General features: G+C 45.8%; 1 protein-coding gene across 1 annotated transcript in view; it reads right to left on the reverse strand.

Annotated features, from left to right (window-relative positions):
* Positions 1–25,011, reverse strand: part of DNAH9 (dynein axonemal heavy chain 9) — a 387,812-nt gene that overhangs the window by 301,884 nt on the left and 60,917 nt on the right. Inside the window, exons 18-22 of the mRNA XM_084647504.1 lie at positions 17,821–18,043; positions 14,903–15,069; positions 6,514–7,384; positions 5,243–5,373; positions 3,758–3,884 (exon numbers count right to left, since the gene is read on the reverse strand). Of these exons, the coding sequence (XP_084503630.1) occupies positions 3,758–3,884; positions 5,243–5,373; positions 6,514–7,384; positions 14,903–15,069; positions 17,821–18,043 (1,519 nt within the window). The remainder of the gene's footprint in view (positions 1–3,757; positions 3,885–5,242; positions 5,374–6,513; positions 7,385–14,902; positions 15,070–17,820; positions 18,044–25,011) is intronic.

The following is a 25,011-nucleotide window of genomic DNA, read 5'->3' on the forward strand; positions in this document are numbered from 1 at the left end:
CAGTGAGCATTTCAAGGTGGTATTTTTTCTGAGTTTCTCCTGTTTTTTCCCCCTGTCTTTGTGGTATTGATCAAATGCACAACTGTGAGGTTTCAAGGGTTGAAAAAACCAAGGAGCACAGAAAAACTATAAGAAATATTATATGTCAGCAGAAAATAATGGCATTTCTATATATGCACTGAGCCCTGACTAACCTGAACTTCATATAATCATATATCTCCTTATCTGAAAGGTTTCTTAACTGGAAGAGATTCTCCACTAGCTAACAAAAAAATAGAAATGCTAATTGAGTCTGGATTGAGTAAAGTTCAGCATTCACTGTGAAAACGTCTGTCAATTTTACAAATCAATTTCAAGATGAATCAGAACAAGGCATCACAGCCCTGTTATTCAATTGCTAAAGAAAATGGGTTTAGCTGGAGCTTCCCGACTGACGGGAGGTATGTCTACACTGGAACTAGATGGTTACGTTTCCACTCGGGTGGATGTACACAGGCTAGCTCTGACACAGCTAGCATGCTAATAATAGCACACAGTTGCAGAGGCACAGGAGGGGCTGGCCACCTGAGTATGATTCCCATCTGAGACGCTAGGTACACACTCAGGCACTATCCCGTCCTGCCACCCACACCACCACGGCTACCCAGCTAGTTTTAGTGTTCTAGTGCAATCAGAGCTAACACATGTACACCTACGTGAGCTGGAAATGACACCTCCAGCTTCAGTGTAAGCACACCCTGGGCGCACACAGCTATCCCGCCAATATCCCGTTGTGCCGGCCAGGCGCTCTGACTTAGCTGTATCATGGTATAGACATCCAGGTGTTACCATGACGACAAACTCCTATAAAAGTAATAATCTACCTTACCTACATTGGTGGTATATTCACTAATGAAAAACAGAGCTAAGATTTTTCTACAGAATTTCTTACCACACACTTCCAGAATATGGGGATTCCAAAGCACAGCCTGTAACAATGAAGGTAATGCCTCCCATACAACTCCCATACAATGCATCCCATACAACTCTGCCCTGCTGGGGACAGGAAAAGGAAACAAAACCTAGGAACGCCACGAAATGCAGTTAAGGGAATTTCTTTAAACAGCAATATCATTGCAACTTTCTCTACAGTGCAGTTCCTCACCATGCCATCCCATAATCCAGTCAACCATGTGGATGTCACTCCTTGTAGCAAGAAGAAAAGGAGTACTTGTGGCACCTTAGAGACTAACACATGTGCAGAACATTTTCTTTTTGCGGATACAGACTAACACAGCTGCTACTCTGAAACCATTCCCTGTAGCAATACCTTTAGAATGACTTGATTGCATTGGCGAGCCCCTAGAAATACTGCTTCTGGAAGAGGCATTTCCTGCATTAGAACCTCCAGAACGAATGTCCCTGATGGTGAAACATCCACTCTATTAACCAAGGTCCGCATACACAAGAACTGGAACTCACAAGAGCTTGATCTGCATTTGCTTTAGCTAGGCTCATCATTTGATTGAACCCTGGATGGCCCATATTTTACAGTTCATACTGTTCTCCTTTGTGTGTAATGGGTCTTCTGTGGCTGCCTGTAAGGGAGAAACACCTGATGCATGTGCACTGCTTTCTAGTCAGCATCATCATTCAAGGAGCAGAGACTACTGGGCGTCTTGTTCAAACTGAAATATGCCACAGAGAAGTCACTTTAAACAGCACTGAGCTTTCCTGAAGGCCTCTGAACACTCTTATCCTAGAATCTGCCAACCACTGCCAGCCATATCCCCCCATAAATACACATCCATTTACAAGCTTGGCCTTGCAAAAACAGGTTATGTTTCATTTTCAACCACAGACACCTCAACCACTGCACTTTTTCTCACTATCAGCTCCATCCAGAAGCATAAATTGACCAAACCACCCCAGTGCATCCTTGTCAGAGTGCAAAACCCTTCACAAGAGCTGCTGCTTAATGCTAACCCACACTGAGAAAATACATTCTCCATGGAAGGTCAAATGAGTTCAAATGGGAACACTGCTTGTGTTGCAAGCCTGCTTCTCTGAAGAGAGCATCCTGCCAAGATTCTCAGTCCTGGCTCCGAGCTCCTCAGAGCCCAACTGCTGGGAATCCCCTAAGTATTCCCTTTCAGGCCGTGGGGGTAGAGTGCAGGCCAGGCCTCCTATTGAACATGCCATGGCAACGTGTCTTGAGTATTACTGCTGGCCTCCATTCATTCCTGCCAGTCCCTTTGACTGTGCAGGAGGCAGAGCTCCCAGAAAGGAAAGTCAAGATTGATGCAACATTGTGAGAGGGACCTACCATACCTCCACCGGCAACTGGTCCAGAAAAGTGTAAAAGAACAGAGCAACCTTGCTGGACAGGTTTCCTGGCCCAGGTACCTCGTAACTGTGGACCCTGCAAACTGTGCTTAATGTGTAGTGAAAGAGGTGCAGGGGCTCAAGCAATTTTTTTTACAATCATAACTGATGCAGCCAGCCCAGAGGTGCCGGGAGTATGAACTGTCAAGCCTAAAGGTGCCGGGGCTCAGCCCTGGCAAAATTAAGCACTGCTTGCTAATCCCTGGAGCGGGTCTAACAGGAAATGTTGATTGTATTTACACAGTAAGCTCTTCAGAGCTGGGACCATCCTGTACTCCACGTGTGCGCAGTGCCCAGCACAATGGCACTAGTACAGCACAAAACAAGGAATGAGAATGACAGCATCAGCTGTCTGGGGCACCTTTGGTGGGGATTGGGGAAAGGTCGAGTCCTCCCATGCCCTGCAGTCACTGTGCTGATGCTTCTCTGGAGTCAAGACACATTTGGCCTCAGAGGAGCTCTCCAGATAACTGGAGCCCTCATCAGCCTGTCCCTCAGCCTGCCCCTTCTCTCTTGGCACCTCCTGCCTTGGTCCCGTCTCCTGTGTGGAGACTCCAGCCCATCCAGAGCCAGAGATCGTTGCCATCAACCTCAGATGCCAAGGACACTGAGGAGCCATCAATTAGCAGGGGCCTTGGCTTCCTTTGGATGGAGCCCTGCCTGGCACAGGCATTGCTATCACTGAGCCTCGTGCTCAGAGATCAAGGCTGACTCAGATTTAGATTTGAGGATTTCCCCTTTGAAGCATTCTGAGTAGTGCAGCAAGGGTGGCACACGGCGTGGTGTCCCCGGGGGCCTAACTTCTCCCTTCTCCTCTACCGGATCAAACAACGCAAGAGCAAAAGGAGTGCCACCAGTCTCACATTAAGGCGCCCAAACCCAGGGTGAGAATACTGCAAGATGGAGCTTTCTGAAACGATCAGTTATTTTAGGTGCCTCCATTTTTGGGTGCCCAACTTGAGACTCCTTCAAGGGCAGGTGCTTGGCATTTTCTGAAAATGGCCCAAAACTGAGCCATCCAAATTCCCAGTCACCGTTGCAAGCTTTCGCTGAGATCTTTAGAGAAAGTCTGTTCCTTCAAACCTCAGAGCCTCCAAGAACAAAGTCTGTCCCTCGTACGGTGTCAAAAACATACACTAATCAGGCTTAAAGGAGCTTTATTAGAACAATCGGTAATGCTTCCCAATGTTTAGAGACGAGAATGTGATGTACTTGCTGCCATCTAGTGGAAAGTTATATACCAATAACTCCAGAGAAATTATCGTTCATGTTACTACTGGGGGGGAACAGAAAAACATTACTTTCTAGAAGAAGCTACAGGCATGTTCTGGGCTTGTCACTCTATCCACCACTCCACTGTTCAAAGGCAAAGGCAGTAATGTGTGAGACTTACTAGCTGCGGGTTGGTGCCATTGGAAAGAATGTCCAGTAAATCCGCAGAAGAAATGAAGTAAAATCTGGGAAAGGCCAACCTCTTGGTGTCCAAGTATTCAGCCAAGGCCTTCTCACACAGAGCCAATCTGGTGCAACAAAGCAGAGAAACCAAGTCCAGAATCAACACACATACATTCTGCTTAGCATCTAATATTGTAATTCATGTTCAGAGGCAGACTTTTGACCCAAAAAGTAAGAAGTGACAGAGGCCTTGTCTACACCTAACATTTATGTTGCCCTAGCTACATCACTCAGGGCTGAGAAAAATTTTGCACACTTAGCCCATAGTTAGGACAACCTAACCCCCGGGATAGACCTTGGTCAAGGAAAGATTCTTCCGTTGACCTAGCTACCACCTCTCAGAAGGTGGATTACCTATGTTGATGGAAACATCCCTTCTGTCGATGCACAAAGCCTCTCACTATCGCAGTACAGCAGGAGTGCAACAGCTGTGCCGCTGGGGTGGCTGTAGTATAGACATGGCTATAGACTCCAGGCTCTCCACTAGGGATATACCCAGTATTATTGATTTTATGTGGAAGGTGCCCAGATACTATGGTGATGTGAAGCAGTATAAAGCCCTCAGACACATAAGTTCAGAAGACTCCTGCAGTCTAACCCAGCCTTTTGGAACTACACACAACTCCCCCAACCATGTTCATGTTGGGATGAAATTGCTCAAGCTTGGTCTGACCTAAATCTGTTCAGCTGTTTGAGTTTATGAGATTCCGAACTTCCAATTTAAACCTTGTGACTTTTTGCACTCAAAACTAAAAATGGCTAAAATCATAAATTTCATATATAGCACTTAGCTACTCCTCAGTGAGGAATATGGGCTTTGTAGAGCTGAGAGGTTTGTTTTAAATTAACAATGTTATTAGTAGTGGAATACTACTGACCAAAACAGCCTTCACACTGAGTTTTCAAGTGTGCACTTCCCAGTCAAATTAGCACACTGAAACGTATTTATTTATCTGCCTCAGTGCAATAGGGCATTCCTCAAAGTATCTAGCAGTCTCATGTGGCAAGGCTATCTCTGCAGCACTGAGGGGGTAAATTTAAACACACCATAGTTAAAGGTCTCAAAAGAACATGGACGTAGCCATGCTACAGATGGTTTGCATTTTTTAGGACTGGTTACACTGCTCTATAGAGATAGAGCATACATGTAAGATGGGTGAGCTCACATTGCACTCAGCACCTTATGTTTTGAGTGTCTGGACTTCTGTGCACAGAACTTCTCAGCCTGAACATTGCGATAACAGCTTGTTGGGTTACAGATTGGTGGATCACAAACACAAAGTCTAAATAAAGTTTAGTGTTGTTGTGACTGGCTGAACAGAGATGGCCATCACCACCCAGTAGAGAGATCTGAGAACAGAGAGTAAGTAAACTTATCGCAGCTAAATGCAGTGTCCCTCAAAGTCCGAAAAGTGTTACTAACCTGCTCTGAATATCCTCCAGTTGTTCATAAAGACCTGGCTTATTAGTAGCCTCAACGACATTCGGCGTTTTCTCCGCATCGTAGGCCAGTTCTTTAAAATCAACATCAATTCCTTCAAAACGCTTGGAGTCCTACAAATGGCAAGAGAGAAGCTACAGCCACCGGTCAAACACGCATTTCTTTACTGAAAAGACTCCATCATCTGGCCACACTGATGAATAAAGTTCTGCTTCTAGTGCACTTAAGTGAAGAATAAATACAGCCACATTCAAAATCCTGGCCTCACTGAAGTCAATGGTGAACCACAACCACCCCTGGACTTCAAAGGGGTCAGGATTCCGCCCCAACCTCTCAATGAAATGCTCAGAGATTTCTTTGTCAACAAAACCAAAAGCATCTATTTGCCTTTAATGCTGGTGAAAAGAACCTGAATGGAGCTTGTCTGCACAGAGCAAGTACAGCAAGCTTCACGGACATTCCACCCCTGGCCAACGTGCTCTCACTCTCGATTGTGGTTTCAACCTCCCATGTCTGTTGGTAGCTGGTGTAAGTCACAGCAATGCTCAGGCTGCTCACACTTATAACAGGGGGTTGGCCCTGCACACAGAAACCAGTCTAGCAGAGTGCAAAAGCGAACTTTACACCCTGACACATTGCCACACACAGAACTGAGCTCTAGACTGTCTACACTATAATAGGACAGGAAACCAATAGTAGTTTAGATTTTCCTCTACAGGACACCAAAGGAGAGTGAAATCCTGGTACAATTAATCTATACTGCTTTTCAGAGAATGAGCAGTGGAATGCCTGGCCCAGCTCTCTGTTAAACACTTTTACAGGGATACTGTCAGGGCTAAATACTGTCAGTGGCCCACACTTTATATCTGCAAAATCCATGTAATGATCTGTATTTCCTCTGCCAGCACAACCAGGCCAATATGTTTCCTACGATAAACAATGTCAGCAGCCCCACACTCACGTGCAGCCCTACAGTAACAAACTCTGTATGTGCAGTGTACAGGGGAGAGGGGAGATCAGTGAGGGCTTTCAGCCTCCTGGGACAACCCAAGAAAGAAACAAAAGCACAACCTCCTTTATCCAAATGTCCTGGGGATGCTGAATAAGCCCAGGCAACTAAGGGAATTTCCAGTGTGACAAGTAGCCACCAAAGGGTTTGTTGCATTTCAGACAGCTCTGGTTGGGATAATGGAGGTTGTCCTGCGTTCCTTTCTGACTGAGGAGAACATGACTCCTGTCATTCTGCTGCGCACCTCAGGAAGCTGCGCCCGGATATCTTCTGAGCCAATAAATATGCTTTCCAGGTGAGACCATGTCCGCTGCACTTCGAACCAGATAGAAATGACTGTGTCGGCTGTGGACAGCTTCTTTTGCCATCCGGATACTTCCTCTAAGAAGAAGGCAATATACTTGGATGTCATCAGATTCTGCAGCTGCACCTGGTTGTCTTCTAAAGTTTCAATGAGCTCCTCGTTGGATTTCAGCAGGGGGATGTTCGTCCGGGGGTGCAGTTCATACTGGAATTCCATGCTGCTCCAAGTGCTTTTTAGCTCTTTCAAGACTTTCTCCATGCTCATTTCCTTAACTGCTTTATCCACTATGCCCCGAACCTCATCCTCAAAGTTATGCAGGTTGAGCCTCAGGAGGTCGGCCAGTGTGGTGTCTGCATCCATGGTGAATGTCACACCTGTTGCCTGCATCAGCTGGTTCCAGTGCCTTTCCCGGATGGCGGGATTCTGAAGCTCTGCCACAGCCCTCAGAGATGTCAGGATGTTCTTCACCCTGTTGTCCAGCCCAGTGAATGCGTCCCACACCCTCATTTCTTTATCCAGGTTCCGAATATCCTTTGCAAACTTTTTGCATTCAAGGTCCATGTTTTCCACATTAATATCCTTCCATTTCGTGGCCTGCCAGTCGTTTATGCTAGATGTCACCACAGAGATCATATCCCAGAGTTCCTTGAGAAGACAAACTTCCTTCCTGCATTGCTTTAGCTGTTTATAATCAGGAACATTGACTTCAAACAAACCAGCTGATTCGTAAAGTGAGGCCATGGTTGACTCCATTTGTTTTATCTCAATGTGGTTTGCATCCAGCATTAGGTAAGGATTTTCAATGTCAAACCTATAAAGCAATTTTCATTCTTCATAAGTAAGATTATAAACACTTCAAATAAAATATAATGCAAAGCAGCTTGTACAAGAGACACAGTAAAGACATCACAGCTCTAGTATGCTCTAATGGTTATTCCCCATTGCAGAACTGATGCCATTTTAAATTCCCATTTGTACCCTCATTCTCTTTTTCAGAGCATAGTCATCTTTCTGCCTGTAGTCTCTACTAACATGGAGTTACGTGTTAAATAATGGCTAAATGGGAGGTAAAATTGTCAGAAACACTGATACTTTTTAAAAGGAAACAAAAAGCCATTTTTTCCTCTTTGTGCCCCAGATTCACATGCTCGCTGTCAGCCTGAGGTACAAGCTAATGGCAAGACAACTCAAAAAGCTAAGTGGCTCACCCATTCAAGGGCCATTACAACCGATCTGGTCAATGCAGCTGATTCTACCCCAGCCTCCAGAGAATGACATTTACAGAAGCGAGCCCAGTTCAGTGGGGTAGAGTTATTCCTCTCTCATGTGCGCAGGGGGGATTTTATGAATGTATTTTATCACACTGCTACATGAGTGCAAAGTAGTGTGCTTTAAAGGAGAGTCACTTTCACTAAGGAGGGAGACACAACATGAAGGGAACTCTCTTTCATTCATTTACACAAGGTTTCTAAGAGCATTTCCATTCATAAGCCTTTGTGTTTCTGGCCAAGTAGGCCTCTAGCTATAAAAACTGTACAACTATTGGAAGAATGTTCTTTATTCAATGCAGGAATCAACAGGAAAAGATTAAAACAATGCTTGGACCTGGAGCCCGGGAAAGCCTCACTCCAGGCTCAAAGCTGCTCTGCTGGAGCCAGGGAGCTGGTCTACGCTACAAAGTTATGCAAGTGGCTAGGAGTGCAATAAATCATCCTATCCCCCTAGCTGACACAGCTATACCAGAAAAAAAAAAAGTGGAGATGCAGCTGTGCTGACTGAAGAGTGCTTCTGCCTACATCTCTCGTACACTTGCACACATCCTACACCAGCACAACTCCTCCTTCTGTTGACATACCCTGCATTTACACTAGGGGCTATCCTGGCATAGTCTGGGGGGCAAAGAAGCACCTATAGCTGTCTCCCTAGGTCCCAGCACTGCCATCATCCTGGCAATGGGGGGGTACTGTGTATCCCACAACAAATAACAGCAGTATACCTAGTAGTAAGGGGCACTTGAACTACCCAGACATCCACTGGGTAGTAATCTGGCAAAACACAAAATGTCCAGTAAGTTCTTGGAATGTATCAAGAATGACTTCTTGGTTTCAGACGGTAAAGGATGCAACCGGGGGGGCAGATGTTTTAGACTTGATTTTGACCAACAGGAACGTATTGGCTGTGAATCTTAAGGTGAAAGGGAACTTGGTAGAAAGTGATCATAAAATGATAAGATTTCATGAGTCGAAAGAAAAGAAGGAGTGAGAGCAGCAGAATAAGAACAATGGACTTCAGCAAAGCAGACTAACAAATTCAGAGAACTGGTAGGTAAGGTCCCATAGGAAGAAAATCTAAGGGAAAAAGAAGTTCAGGAGAGCTGGCAGTTTCTCAGAGAGACATTATTAAAGACACAACAGCAAACTATGCTGATGCAAAGGAAAGAGATGACAAATAGTAGGAGGTTAATATGGCTCCCTTAGGAAAGCTTTAATGACCTGAAAATCAAAATGGAATCCTCCGTAAAGAAGAAGCATAGAGAAATTGCTAGTGGTGAGTACAAAAGAAGAGCGCAAGCAGATAAGGATAAAATCAGAAAGGCAAAGCCACAAAATGAGGTACACATAGCGAGGGACATAAGAGACACTAAGAAGAGGTTATATAAGTACACTAAGAGCAAGAGAAAAATGAAAAGCAACCCCATACTCTGGGTGTCCCTAAACCCTCTGACTGCCAGAAGCTGGGAATGGACAACAGGATGGATCACTCGATAAATTGCCCTGTTCTGTTCATTCCCTCTGAAACATCTGACACCGGCCACTGTCAGAAGACAGGATACTGAGTTAGCTGGACCATTGGTCTGACCCAGTATGGCCGTTATTATGACCTTAATAAAAGTGTAGGTACTCTACTCAGTGGGGGAACAGAGCTAATAATAGATGACACTAAGAAGGCTGAGCTGTTTAATGTCTATTTTGATTCAATCTTCACTTGAAGGGTTAATTGTGACCAGATGCTTAACACAATTAATATTAACAACAAGGCGGCGAGGAACACAAGGCAGAACAGGGATAGAAGAGATTAAAGAATATTTAGATGAGTTAGATTTATTCAAGTCAGCAAGGCCTGATGAAATTCACTTTAGGGTATTTAAGGAACTAGCCAAAATCATTTTGTAACCATGAGCAATTATCTTTGAGAACTCATGGAGGATTGATGAGGTCACAGAGAACTGGAGAAAGGCAAACATAGAACTTGTCTTTAAAAAAAGGAGAACAATGAGGACCCAGGAAATTATAGACTAATCAACCTAACTTCAATGCCTGGAAAGATACTGGAACACATGATTAAACAATCAGTTTATAAACACCTAGAGGACAATAGGGTAAGTAAAAGCCAACATGGATTTTTCAAGAACAAATCATGCCCGACCAACCTAAATTTCCTTCTTTGACAGGGTTACTGGCCTAGTGGGTAGGGGAGAAGCTATAATTGTGACAGATCTTGATTTTAGTAAGGCTTTTGATACAGTCCCACATAACATTCTCATAAGAAAACTAGGGAAATATGCTCTAAATTAAGTGTACAAGTAGTTGAAAAAACATACTCAAAGAGTATTTATCAATAGTTCACTCTCAAACTGAGAAGACATAGCTATTGGAGTCCCACAGGGATCTGTCCTGGGTCACTTACTATTCAATATTTTCATTAATGATGTGGCTAATGGAGTGGAGAGTATGTTTAGAAAATGTGTGGATGACACCAAGCTGGGAGGGGTTGCAAGCACTTTGGAGGGCAGGATGAGAATTCAAAATGACTTTGATAAATTAGAGATGTGTTCTGAAATCAACAAGATGAAATTCAATAAAGAAAAGAACAAAGTACTATGCTTAGGAAGGAAAAATCAAACTCACAACTACAAAATGGGGAACAACTGGTTAGGTGTTGGTACTGCAGAAAAGGTCTGGGGTTACTGCAGATCACACATTGAATGAGAGCCAGTAATGGGATGCAGTTGCAAAAAATAATATTGTCACCAAAAGCACCCCTGTATTCACACCCCACACATTATTGTAATAATCTTTGTGGAAAATATGCCTTGTGAGGTATCATTTAAAAACTAACACCACATTGATCATTGATATTCATATGTAGCCTATGCACGAAATGTGTATTATGAGTTATGAACTAAAGCTGAAATTATGACTACAAGGGGTTACCAGTCTGGGAGAGGATAAATCTGTTCCTCAGAGACAAAGGACAAGCTGACGCCTCTAGCCAGGTGTCATCAAAGCTGATTGGCCATCACCTCTCAAGTGGCCATTCTTTGGCAGGAAGGGGGCAGGAACAGATCAATGTGCATTTTAGCAACAACATGGAACCTCCTTCACCACGAGACTCCATGTCTCCGTCGGAAGGAACTTTATCTAGGGGTAACCCTCAGGTACATACATTTTGAAGGGTGAGTGGACTTTAAAAGTGAGGGACAAAAACACCCAAGGCTCTCTCTCTTTCACCTAAGACAACAAAGGAACCAGCCTTTTGACTTTTTGGGGGGGATCCTGACTGAGAATTTGGGCAGCAATGTTGCTGGGATCCTGTGGTAAGGATTTGACCTTGAACCAAGACTAGCTGGTTACATTTTAGCAACTAGAAAGTGTTTTATCTTTATTTCTCTCGTACCCGTTTCTACCTGTAATACCTTGTACTTATATGCACTTCAAATCTCTCTCTTTGCCATTAAATAAACTTGTTTTATTTTTTAATCAAAGCTAACTCAGTGCTGTGTTTAAACTGAACTGCTTGGTAATGCCAAGGGAGAGGATTTAAAGTAGAAAACTGTTGAATATCAAACCCTTACAGGGGCAACAGACTTTTAATATGTGAAATGCCCAGGAGAGAGATTGACAGTGCAGAACACAAACATTTGGCACTGGGAGTATGTTGGGATCATCCTGCAAGTAGTAACCCAGGCTGGTGGCAGCCAGAGTGTGGCTGGTGTTGCTGATAGGCTGCTGAGGCCAGAGTTGCTGGACCACGACTGTGGCTATACACAGACATTCAGGGTGTGACTTGCATGCTGGTAGGCTGTTTGTGAGCAGCCCAGGTTGGGAGCTACAATGGCAAAGTATTGTGAGGCACCCGGGGTTACAGGGCAGTGGTGATCCTGCCTAGTCTTGATTGCTCCTCAAAATGTGACAGGTGTATTAATCAGAGTGTGTCTTATGGAAGGTAAATGTCCTGCTCTACTCAGCTCTGGTGAAGCCTCAGTGGAGTGTTGTGTCCAGTTTGGGGCACCACACTTTAACAACAATATTGACAAACTGGAGAGAACACAGAGAGCAATAAAAATAATAAAAGATTTAGAAACTCTGACCCATGAGGAAAGATTAAAAAACTGGGCATATTTAGTCTTGAGAAAAGAAGACTGAAAGGGGACCTAATAACAGCTTTCACATATGTTAAGGGCTGTTATAAAGAGGACAGAGTGCTCTCTGTCCACTGAAGGTAGGACAAGAAGTAATCAGCTGAATTTGTGCAGCAAGGAAGATTTAGGATAGATATTAGGTAAAACTTTCCAATTCTAAGGATAGTTATGTATTTGAATAGGTTACCAAGGGAGGTTGTGGAATCCCCATCACTAGAGGTTTTTTAAGAATAGGTGAGACAAACACCTGTCAAGGATGGTCTAGGTATACCGGGTCATAAGAACGGCCATATTGGGTCAGACCAATGGTCCATCTAGCCCAGTACCCTGTCTCCAACAGTGGTCAGTACCAGAGCTTCAGGAGGAGTATACAGAACAGGGCAATTTTGAAGATACTCACCTCTGTCTTACCTTCCTGGCTTCTGTAAGTCAGAGGTTTAGGTTCGCTTCAAGCATAATGTTGTATCACTGACCATCTTGGCCAACAGCCATCGATGAACCCATCCTCTGTGAACTTGTCAAATTCTTTTTTGAACCCAGTTATACTTTTGGCCTTCACAACATCCCATGGCAATGAGCTTCACAGGTTAATTGTATGTTGTGTGAAAAAGTATTTCCTTGTTTGTATTAAACTTGCTACCTATTAATATCATTAGGTGACCCATTCTTCATATTATGGGAAAGGGTAAATAACACTTCTGCATCCACTTTTTCCATACCATTGTAACTATCACTAAAATCAGACTCTGTACCAGATGACTGGTGGATAGCTAATGTCACGCCAAGTTTTTTAGAAAGACTCCAGAGGCAATCCTGGCAATTACAGGTCTATAAGCCTAACTTCAATACCAGACAAGCTGGTTGTAACTATAGTAAAGAACTGAATTATCAGACACAATATGTTGGGGAAGAGTCAATACAACTTCTGTAAAGGGAAATCATGCCTCACAATCTATTAGAATTGTTTGAGGGTGTCAACAAACATGTGAAAAAGGTAGATCCAGTTGATACAGTGTACTTGGACTTTCAGAAAGCCTTTGACAAAGTCCCTCACCGAAGGTTCTTAAGCAAAGTAAGGAGTCAGTCATGGGACAAGAGGGAAGATCCTCGCATGGATCAGTAATTGGTTAAAATATAGGAAAGAAAGGATAGGAATAAGTGGGCAGTTTCCACAGCAGAGAGAGGTAAATAATGGGGTCCCCCAAGGACCTGTACTGGGACCAGTGCTGTTCAATATATTCATAAATGATCTGGAAAAAGGGGTACACAGTGAGATAGCAAAGTTTGCAGATGATACAAAAATACTCAAAATAATTAAGTCAAAGCTGACTTTGAAGAGCTGCAAAGGGATCTCACAAAACTGGGTGATGAGGCAAGAAAATGGGAGATGAAATTCAATGTTGATAAATGCAAAGTAATGCACATTGGAAAAAAATAATCTCAACAATACAAACAAAATGATGGGGTCTAAATTGGCTGTTATCACTCAAGAAAAAGATCTTGCAGTCATCATGGATAGTTCTCTGAAAACATCTGTTCAGTGTGCAGTAGCAGTCAGAAAAGGTAACAAAATATTATGAACCAGTAGGAAAGGGATTGATAATAAGACAGAAAACATAATGCCACTATATAAATCCATGGTACACCCACACCTTGAATACTGCGTGCAGTTTTGGCTGTCCCATCTCAAAAAGATATATTAAAATTGGAGACGGGCAACAAAAATGATGAGGGGTGTGGAACAGCTTCTGTGTATGGGGAGATTAAAAAGACTGGGACTGTTCAACTTGGAAAACAGACTCTTAACTCTCCACAGTCAGCTTTGGACTTAACTATCTTGAATAATTTTGTATCATCTGCAAACTTTGCACTTCACTGTTCACTCCCTTTTCCACATCATTTATGAATATGTTGAACAGCACAGGTCTCAATACAGATCCTTGGAGGGACCCCACTGTTTAACTCACTCCATTCTGAAAACGGACCATTTATTCCTGCCCTTTGTCTCCCATCTTTTAACCAGTTACTGATCCATGAGAAGACCTTCCCTCTTATCCCATGACAGTTTACTTTGCTTCAGAGCCTTTGGTGGTCCTGCCTCAATGAAGGGAACGGACTAGATGACCTCTCAAGGTCCCTTTCAACCATACATTTCTATGATTCTATGATACTCTGACATAGTATGACAATACTGTGCTGTGACGTGTCAGCACAACATCAAAACCATTGTGATAAACAAATTATACTGGTGAAACTGGCAACCCCAGGTATTTAACACTGATCATTTGCAAGTCTGTACCTAGAATGCTCTTCCATCCTTCAACTCTCTGATGGCAGCCCTGGACTCTGTGTCCTGGGGATGCATGGAATGGTTCTTTGTCCTGGGTTATTGTCTATGCACAATCCTGGAATCATGGGACTGGGAGAAGGGTTTGGCCATTTTAGGGTGCTTATAGTTAGACACATAAAAGACTCAATGCAAAAATTTCAAAAGTGCCTAAGTCACTTAAAATCCTAAGTCCCACTTTCAAAAGAGACTTAGGCACTTGAATACTTCTTACAACCTAGACTTATCTCCCAGGGAAATCAATGGGAGTGAGGCACCCAAAGAGCTTTAAAAATCTGGGCCTTAGATGCTTTTGGTCACTCTTAGACTCCCATGCACCTAAGTCACTTTTGAAAATGGGACTTAGGCACTTTTGAAAATTTTAACCCTACTCTCGCTGAATCCACTCCCTACCCACTACAGCATAGAGACCCCAGAAAAATGCTATATCAGATATTATACCTGGCCTTCTGACCAATTGGGAAAGATAAGTGGATGTTAGACAATATGCCTAGCAGAGCACAAATGATCTACTAAGCCCTTCTCTCTCTTATTTCTGTGGTGCTGTAATTAGTCTGTACCTGAATGGTGCTTCTTTGTGAAATCTCTCTCTGAATTTCTGCTGTTCCACATCAAATGCTGCACAGTTCTTGCGAATAACTGTCACTTCATTTGCCTGCAAAGAAGCCACTTGCTGTTTCACAGTTATCGCCAACTTCTTTATATTGTTCCATTTTTCTGGCAGCTCCTGCAAGCAAAAATTAAATGTTGGCTGACAGTATGTGCCACTTGACATAACATGTATCTGACTTCTTTATGGATAGTCCCAGGCTGGAAAAATACCAGATTTTCTCTCTCACACAATCAAGAGGTTTTTGCCATGATATAAAGGGCAAACACATGACTGGGAGTAAAACAGGGAATGAATTTTAAGCTTTGAAGATAAATGAAGATTTTACCCCTTATGAAGGTGTAAACCCTCTTCCCTCCTGAAATGTCCTGCCATGTTTTCTACACACACCAGAATCCTGTGAAATGTGGACAGCCCAGACAAAGGTGACCCTAAATCTTGCTCCTAGGGTACATGAAGGCTGATGTACAAAAAATCTTGCTCCTAGGGTACAAAAAATACTGATCCCAATTCAAAGTCCAGCTGGCTCTTGTGCATCCCCTGGGAGTGGATGGAAGCAGGAAGATGGGCTCAACAGGTAAGCTGATCTTTTCAACTTAGTTAAAAATGAAGACTGGATGGTTCTATAATAGATGCTGTCCCGTCCCATCTTAGAACAGAAGAGGGAAAGGTGGTTATAGTCAAAGGACCTGTCTGGAGAGACTCCTAGGGTAACATTTTCAAACTTGGGTACTTAATGTTACCATCTAAATAAAAATGGCCCAATTTTCAGAGCTCCCATGAACATCACTGGAAGTTGTGGATGCTCAGAACCCCTGAAGTCTAAGACACTTTCATTTAGGTGCCAAGAAAAGAAGTTTCACAAGGCAGGTTCTTCGTAAGCTGTGTATTTGTCTGGAGAATGGACTTCCTTTGTCTTTCATTAAAAAACACTGGTCAGAGCCTCAGCCAGTGTTGTGACCCGAGTCCTCCACATCTCTCAATTCCCCTCTTCCCCACCAGTGCTCTCAGAATAGTGGTTCTGTCTCATAGATCATTCACAGTCTGTAACAAAAGAAACTTTCCAGCTTGTTTTTGTGCCTGTTCACTTGGGTCAGAAGAGTAACTGAAAGTTGCCAGTGCTTGCCAGGAGAGAAAAAAACGTCTGGGATGAAACTCGACATGTTCAGAGGTTGCATTTAGTTTGGATAGTTACCCACACCTTCCAAAGGGGAAAATCTCCTGGCAACTGGCTTGCCCACCACAGAGGTCCCAATGCTTCCTACTTTCACCTCTGAGAGAATCCTTGAAGAGTTCCATCTCTTATGAGGATACTTTGCTCTTTCTACTTCCTTTCCCAACTGAAACCACAATGGGGGAAGTAGCAAGAAAAAGGCAAAATTCAAGCAGAGCTTTGGCCCACTTCTTACTTTAACAGCTGTCTGTCCTCCCCTTCAGTTAGACTCTATCCATTTGTATGGACTATTCATGCACCAATCAGCTTAAGATCTAGGTTCCTCAAGATAGCAGAAGAGAGCATTATATAAAGGATCTTATTTGCCTCTATTTCTCTTGCTGTATGTGGAAGTAAAGATACTGACTGGATCTCTATGCAACTGCATGGAGCTGAAAAGTTGCTGGACAGAAAAAAATGGTTCCCCAGTTCTACTCCTAAGGACAGCCTTGGTGTTTTAACTCCCCTGCAAAAAATTTAGTTGCTGAAATTTACTTACAAGAATACAAGCACTAAAAACCAAGGAATTCCCAAGATAAGGCAACTGTCACACCCAACAAAACTCCACCTATAATGCTTAACTGAAATCCTCCTTCCACAAATCCACAAGAGAGTCACTTTGTGAGGAAGATCACCTTTAGCCCTAGAAACCTGCACCGGGGCCCCAGGAATATTTAATAATTGGACTTTGTAATAAGCCTCTCATTTTGTATTTTTCCATTTTAACAGGATCTAAAAGATTTCTCAGGCCCCTGTTAACCTGGTAACTGAGCACCTCACACCTCAATGTACTTCACCTCACAACACCCCTGTGAGGTTTGGAAGGACGACACGGAGGGAACTGAGGCCCAGATACTAAGGGCCAGACTTTTAAAGGTATTCAGGCACTAAAAGATGCAGCTCCGTGCCTAGTGAGATTTTTCAAAAGCACCCGCTGCCTAATGCCAAGGTGGTTTGCACAAGGTCACACAGGAATCGTGCAGCAGAGGTAGGAATTAAATGCCAGTCTTCCGAGTCTTAGGCTAGTGCCCTAAACAAGGGACTACCCTTTGTAACAAGAACATAAGAATTGCCGCACTGGGTCAGACCAATGGTCCATCCAGCCCAGTACCTTGTCTTCCAATGGTGGCCAATGCCAGATGCTTCAGAGGAAATGAACAGACCAGGGCAATTACTGAGTGATCTAGCCCCTGTTGTCCAGTCCCAGCATCTGCCAGTCAGAGGCTTAGGGACACCCAGAGCATGGGGTTGCATCCAAGCACTAATGCCCTCTCATTACAGCACTCACCAAAAAACCTGCTTAATGGACCTATTAAAAGTAACTCCATAAAGTAATTAACAGATCTACCTGAACATGTGTTCTGTTCTTATGCAGTGAGTGCTATCCATCTGGGGAGGGGCACTGCATCGTTCACACTTAACAACAGGCTAAATCTCTGCTGTAAGTGACAATCTTGATGTAGCTTTATCTAGGGAGCTGCGATGGCACATCCACAACAGATGTTCTGCCACTTGGCTATCAAAATAATCTGCCCACTGAGGCCTACTGATTACTAAACCCGGGTACTTAACATTCGCTAATATACACTGATCACTTTCTTTTTAGGTGTCTAATATTTTGCAGTTTTGTGTATTGGTCATAGGTTTTCACCAACCTCTAATTGCTTATACACCTCATCTGTAAGTTCTTGCTCATATATCTTCAGTAGCTCAATTGTTTGCTTCAGGGGCTCAAACATCTCATCCGTGCTGGTCTGTCTTTCTTTAACAGCCATAAGATGACCCATAATCTCCACCAAACCATCATAATCTCCTTTTTCAACCTCTTTGTTCAAACCTCTATCAGCATTCTTTATAAATTCTTCAAGATTAGCCAAGCTAAATAATACAAAACAGGAAAACACAGTGAGAGCAGTTTATATAAAACGGTTACTCACCTTCTCGTAACTGTTGCTCTTCAAGATGTGTTGTTCATGTCCGTTCTAATCAGGTGTGCATGCACTGTGTGCATAACAGCCAGAAGATTTTTCCCCTAACAGTATTCATAGGGTCGGCCTGGGTGCCCCCTGGAGTCGCGCCTTCATGTCACCCAATATAGGGCCCCTGCCGACCCAACCCCCGCTCAAGTTCCTTCTTGCTGGGTACTCCGGCAGAAGGGTAGGAGGGTGGGTATTGGAATGGACATGAACAACACATCTCGAAGAACAACAGTTACGGGAAGGTGAGTAACCGTTTTTTCTTCGAGTGCTTGTTCATGTCAATTCCAGTCAGGTGAATCACAAGCCCAAGTTCAGGAATGGGGGTCAGAGTTGTCCACTAATTGGAGTACTGCTCTACCAAAAGCCATGCCATCTCTGACCTGCTGGGTAATTGCATAAGGTGTGTAAGTATGTATGTGAAAGTATGTATGGAGGACCATGTCGCTGCCCTGCATATTTCCTGGGTAGGCACCTGAGCCAGGAAAGTCGTTGAAGAGGCCTGCACCCTGGTGGAGTGCGCAGTGATCGGAGGGGCAGGCACCCCTGCCAGATTATAGCACTCTCGGATGCAGGACAAGATCCACAACGAAATTTGTTGAGAAAAGACTGGAAGACCCTTCATTCTGTCCACCACAGCCATGAATAGTTGGATGGACTTTCGGAACAGCTTTATTCTCTCGATGTAAAAGGCTAATGCTCTGCGGACATCCAAAGAGTGGAGCCTCTGCTCCCTGCCACTAGAGTACACCTTAGGCTAGAACACAGGGAGGAAGATGTCCTGGTTGATGTGAAACTGGGAGACAACCTTTGAGAGGAAAGCTGGGTGAGGCTAGAGCTAAACCTTGTCCTTGTAGAACACTGCGTAAGGGGGCTCTGATGTTAGGGCCTTGAGCTCAGACACCCTCCTAGCTGAAGTTATTGCCACCAGAAACACCAACTTGTATGAGAGGTAGAGCAGGGAGCACGTTGCTAGCGGTTCAAAAGGCGGCACCGTCAGTCTGGAAAGAACCAGGTTGAGGTCCCAGGCCAGGACCGGCTGCCTGACTTGTGGGTATAGTCTGTCGAGACCTTTGAGGAAATGGCTGACCATAGGGTTGGTGAAGACTGACCGTCCCTCTGCGCCTGGACAGAAGGCAGAGATGGCGGCCAAGGGAACCCTTATTGATGACATGGACAGTCCTGCTGCTTGAGATGGAGATCATGCCACTTATATTAGACTGATGCAAGCATTGGGGACGAATGGTGCTGCGCCAAGCAGACTGAAAATCTCTTCCACTTGGCAAGGTACGTAGCCCTGGTGGAAGGCTTCCTACTGCCAAGGAGGACATATCTAACCGGGTCCAAGCAAGAGAGCTCCTTCGGGTTCAGCCATGGAGCTTCCACGCAGTGAGGTGCAGTGACTCAAGGTTCAGGTGTTGAAGACGGCTGCGATCTTGAGTTAGTAAGTCCGAGACGAGTGGCAAGGTGACTGAAGATTCCACGGACATTTCCAGGAATGATATGTACCAGTGCTGGCGGCACCAGGCTGGAGCTATGAAAAAATCACCGAAGCTTGTTCCCTCCGTATCTTGAGGAGCACCTTGTGAACGAGAGGGATAGGCAGAAACACATATAGGACATAGCCTCCCCATCACTGGCGCCAACTTTCCTTGCTCGCGCCCGCCCTTGGCCCCTGCCCGACTCCACCCCCTCCCTGCCCCTATTGGACCCTCCCCAAATCCCCGCTCTGGCCCCACCTCTTCCCGAGTGCGCTGCGTTCCTCCTCCTCCCCCCTCCCTCCCAGCGTTTGCCGCACAAAACAGCTGTTTTGCGGCACAAGCGCTGGGAGGGAGTGGGGAGAAGCAGGACGTGGCGGCGCGTTCAAGGGAGGCAGCGTGGAGGCGGAGGTGAGCTGGGGCGGGTCGAGGAGCTGCCGGTGGGTGCAGAGCAACCACCAATTTTTCCCCGTGATTGCTCTAGCCCCAGAGCACCCATGGAGTCAGTGCCTATGCTCCCCATGGGAGGAGCAACACATCTACGATGGAGCCTGGGCTGTGATTTAGGGAGGAACAGAACTGCTGGCACTTCCTGTTGCATCGCGTGGTGAACAGGTCTATCTGGGGAAAACCCCACTGATGGAAAATTGAGTTTGCAACGTCCAGGGAAAGGGGCCACTTGTGGCCGTGGAACAACCTGCTGATATATCCACCAACTCGGTCTGTACTCCAGGGAGGTACGATGCTTGTAGATGTATCAAATGTTCTACACAGAAGTCCCACAACATAAGGGCTTCCTGTCACAGGAGCATGCACACCCGTTTGCTCATATAAAACATCGCTGTGCTGTGGTCTGTCATAATTGATACACGTCTCCCTGTCAAATGGGCTCAGAAAGACTGGCATGCCAGGTGCACTGCTCTCAGCTCTCTGACATTGATGTGGAGAACATGTTCCACCTGAGACTGGAGGCCTTGTGTTCTGAGCTCTCCCAGATGTGCTCCCCAGCCCAAGGCTGACACATCCGTCACCAGCGAGACAGATGGCTGGGGGATAATGAAGGGGATCCCTGCACATACTATCTGTGGGTCAAGCCACCACAGGAGGGAGTTGAGTACTGTGCAAGGCAGGATTACGATTCTGTCCAAGCTGTCCCAGACTGGCCGATATACTAACGCTAGCCATACCTGAAGAGGTCGAAGTCTGAGTCTGGCATGCTGTACTACGTAGGTACAAGCAGCCACGTGTCTCAGGAGTTTCAGGCAATTCCTTGCTATGGGTGGTGGGGAACTGCCTAAGACCTCATATGATGTTGTCAAGGGACAGAAACCTTGCTTCCGGGAGGTATGCCCTGGCTCTTGTTGAGTCCAGTACTGCCCCTATAAACTCTATCCTCTGAACTGGGGACAGTGTTGATTTCCCCTCATTCAGAAGGAGGCCCAGTTCATCGAACATCGTTCCTATGAAGTCGACTTGTGCCTCCATTTGAGCTCTGGAGCAGCCCTTGATGAGCCCATCATCGAGGTATGGAAACACTTGTACCTGCCTCCTGTGCAGGAACGCAGCCTCAACAGGCATGCACTTGGTGGACAACTGAGGTGCCGCTGACAGACTGAATGGGAGGACTGTGAACTGGTAGTGGGTGTTGTTCACCACAAACCTGGGGTATTTTCTGTGGGACCGAATTATTGCTATGTGAAAGTACACGTCCTTCAAGTCGAGGACAGCATACCAGTCTCCTAGATCCAGTGAAGGGATGACGGAGGCCAAAGAGACCAGGCAGAACTTGTGTTTCTTCACGAACTTGTTGAGTTCTCACAGGTCTAGGATAGGCCTGAGCCCCTCTCTGGCTTTCAGTATTAGGAAATACCAGGAATGGAAACCCTTGCCCTTCTGCTCCTGAGGAACCTCTTCCACTGCCCCAGCGAAAGGAGTGAGTGCACCTCCTGTATATGTTGTTGCTTGTGAGAGAGGTCCCTAAAGAGGGACAGGGAAGGGGGGTAGAAGGGTGGGAGGGCACAAAATTGGATAGAGTATCCCCTCTCTACCATGCAGAGCACCCAGCAGTCCGAAATAATACGGGACCATGCACAGTAGAAAGGGGACAGTCGGGGGGAAAAGGTAAGGCGGGGTAGATCCAGTTCTTGTTCTGGTACACCATCCTCGACCGCACCTTCAAAAGGCTGGTTTGGGGCCGGAAGGTGCCTTGGGTTGGCCAGAGCTCTGGCCTGAGGATGGGTGCGGTGTCTTCCTACCGCCCCTATTCCTCTTCTGGGAACCATCCTGTCGATTGTTGGTAGAACCACGGAGGAGGCTATGGTCTGAAATGCCTGTGCTGTGTAGCGGGAGTGTGTATGCCCAGGAACTTGAGGGTGGCCCTTAAATCTTTTAAACTGTGCAGTCTTCTGTCTGTCTTTTCAGAGAATAGGGCCTGACCTTCAAAGGGTAGGTCTTGAATGGTCTGTTGGACTTTGTGAGGGAGTCCAGAGACCTGGAACCAAGAGGAGCTTCTCATGGTCATCCTCATAGCCATGGTTCGGGCAGCCGTGTCAGCATTGTCAAGAGCTGCCTGAAAGCAGGCCCTAGAAATGAGTTTGCCTTTCTTCACCAAGGCATTAAATTTGGAGTGGGAGTCTGGTGGTAACAGCTAGGCGAACTTGGCCATCGTTCCCCAGGTGTTAAAGGTGTACCTACTAATGATGGCCTGCTGGTTTGAAATGTGGAGCTGCAAACCACTGGTGGAGTAGACTTTTCTCCCAAACAAGTCCACCTTTTTCGCTTCCCGATTTTTAGGGGAGGGTCCCTGAAACTCCTGATGCTCCCTTTCGTTTGCAGCATCCACCACCAAAGAGAAAGGTGTAGGATGAGTATAGAGATGCACGTATCCTTTTAAGGGGATGAAATGGTGTCTCTCATTCCTCTTCTCTGTAGGGGGCAAAGAGGCTGGAGTCTGCCACAAAGCTTTTGTGGTCTCATTTATAGTTTTGATGAGTGGCAGCACAATACGCGAGGACCCAGGTTCTGGGCCACCCTACGCAACAACTGTTGCAGGACCCTGCTACCCTCCAAGGTCAGGGCCGTTGAAGCGTCCGCAATGGCCTTATCTGGGGAAGGACGAGAGCACCGGCACATGGCCTAGGTCACTGCCCTCGGTACCAAGAGGGTCACGTTGTTCGTTGGGCTCCTGCATCTCCGGTGTCGCAGAGGTCGGTGCCCAGATGGTCGCCTGAGCGGCAGGTGGAGATATCGGCGTTGTCTCTGATGCCAGCTGCTGCGAGGGAGCGAAGGATGCCAACACAACCAACGCCGACCTGGATCGCAATGCCTGGCTCTGACCCCGGGCTTGATGATAGGCCCAGGGAGTCCAAAAGGGCCACTGAGTTGGTGGTTGCCATTGAGGTGGCAATGGCGCCGGAGGAGGCTGGCGGTGTCGCTGAGATCTAGACCGCCTGCTGCTGGACCTATCTGAACGATGGGACTCCGCCTCAGACCCTGAGGTCTCGGAAAAGGAAGACCATGGAGGAGCAGTATTGGGTGGTGCCGATGAGCAGTGCTGGGCCTCTGGGGATTGGTGCAGTCCCCCCGCGTGGGCGGCTGGCACCGGGGAATGGTGCAGCGGAGATGGGGAGTGGTGTGACATCATCGCCAGCTTGCCCCGAGATGGGATAGGTGGCTGGGTTATCACCGGTGCCTCGTCCCTCCTTGCAGAAGGTGGTACTATCAGACGAATAAGGTCCTGAGCTGTCTCAAAAGTCTCCAGAGTGGAGGGGAGTTGAATGTCCCAGCCATGAAGGTCCAGAGAACGGTAGTGGGCCGGACTCGACTGGACCCTTTAAGGGCAGGAGTTGATGAGCCCCTGGAAGGCTGCAGACCCAAAGTAGGCTCGATGGACTGAGGCCTCCCTGCCACTGGCTCCTTAGGCTTAGGAGAGGAAGAGCACCCCCTCTCCCACCTCTTTTTCTTCTGGGGCACCAGGGATGAGGATCGGCGCCTGCCAGAAGTCTTATGTTCAGCGCCGTGCCGGTGCCAGGAGTCCTTAGCCTCCTTTCTTGGAGCTGGTGCGCTGCGCACAGAGGCTCCGCCAACCCGAGGTTGGACTGTGGATGGAGGGCTGCCTCCATGAGAAGAATTCTGAGTCTCTGCTCATGATCCTTAAGGGTCCTCAGTCGAAACTCCTGACAAATGCCGCATTTGTCCTTTTGGTGACTCTCCCCAAGGCACTTCAAAACAAGAAGTGTGTGGCTCACTCTTTGGCATCAATTTACTGCAGACTTCACACAATTTGAACCCCGGTGACCAAGGCATGCCCCGGTGTAGGGAAACAAAACAGGGGGGAGACCCCTGCAACGGAAACTTAGAGAACCTACTAACACCACTAATACTACTAAGAATCTAACTATGTACAAATGACAGTGGGACACCACTAAAGGCACTTGCAGATGCAAGAGTGAGGAAAGTTCCATATAGCTGTCACTGGCGGTAAAAAGAAACCGAGCAGGGGTCGGGTCAGCAGGGCCCTATATTGGGCGCCATGAAGGCACGACTCCAGGGGGCACCCAGGCCGACCCTATAGATACTGCTAGGGGAAAAATCTTCCGGCTGTCGTGCACGCAGCACACACACACCTGCTTGGAATTGACATGAATAAGCACTCGAAGAATTACACATTATGTACCTTAATCCAGGCTCTGGACTTGTACAGAGTTCAAAGAGAAAAACCTTTCTAATCCTGCCCATCTCATACACCCCCAGTCTATAGGGCCCCAATTCAGCTAAGCACATATTGAACCTGTAGCACCCCCTTAAATCCAATGAGGGTCAATAGGACTACATATGCTAACATGCTTTGCCTCACAGGAGCGCATTGTTGAATCAGGACCTATGTACAAAAAGATTTAATCATCTTATGAACTAAGTTATTCACAAAGAGTTAACATTTCAGGGAAGTTGAGGACATGGTTGCCATATTACCTTAATGCATGCACGGAAAGCAAGAGAAGTTTAGAAATAGGAAATATCCAGATTATACCTTTTATTTCTGGTAATGACAGGTGGATAGGATAGGGTGGGTAGGTAGATTGATTGTTTGGTGTGTGTGTATATACATACACATACATATATATACACATACATATACATATATATATACACACACACACACACACACATCCAAGAAATGTGTATATACCGTGTGTATATTTTTGTATAAATCTGTTTCTTGGATGGAAGGCATTACAGGAGTGTCAAGTGTGTGTGTATATTATATATACATATATATATACATTGTGACAAAGTTCCTCCTCTGCCTTGGTGGATCCTGCACTTACTGGTGGATTTGCTTGCCTCAGAGGTTCACAGCAGCCCTCAGTTTGGCCACTTTCGTGGCTCAAAT

Source organism: Lepidochelys olivacea (genome assembly GCF_965140295.1).
Source record: "Lepidochelys olivacea isolate rLepOli2 genome assembly, chromosome: 14".
NCBI lineage: Eukaryota > Metazoa > Chordata > Testudines > Cheloniidae > Lepidochelys > Lepidochelys olivacea.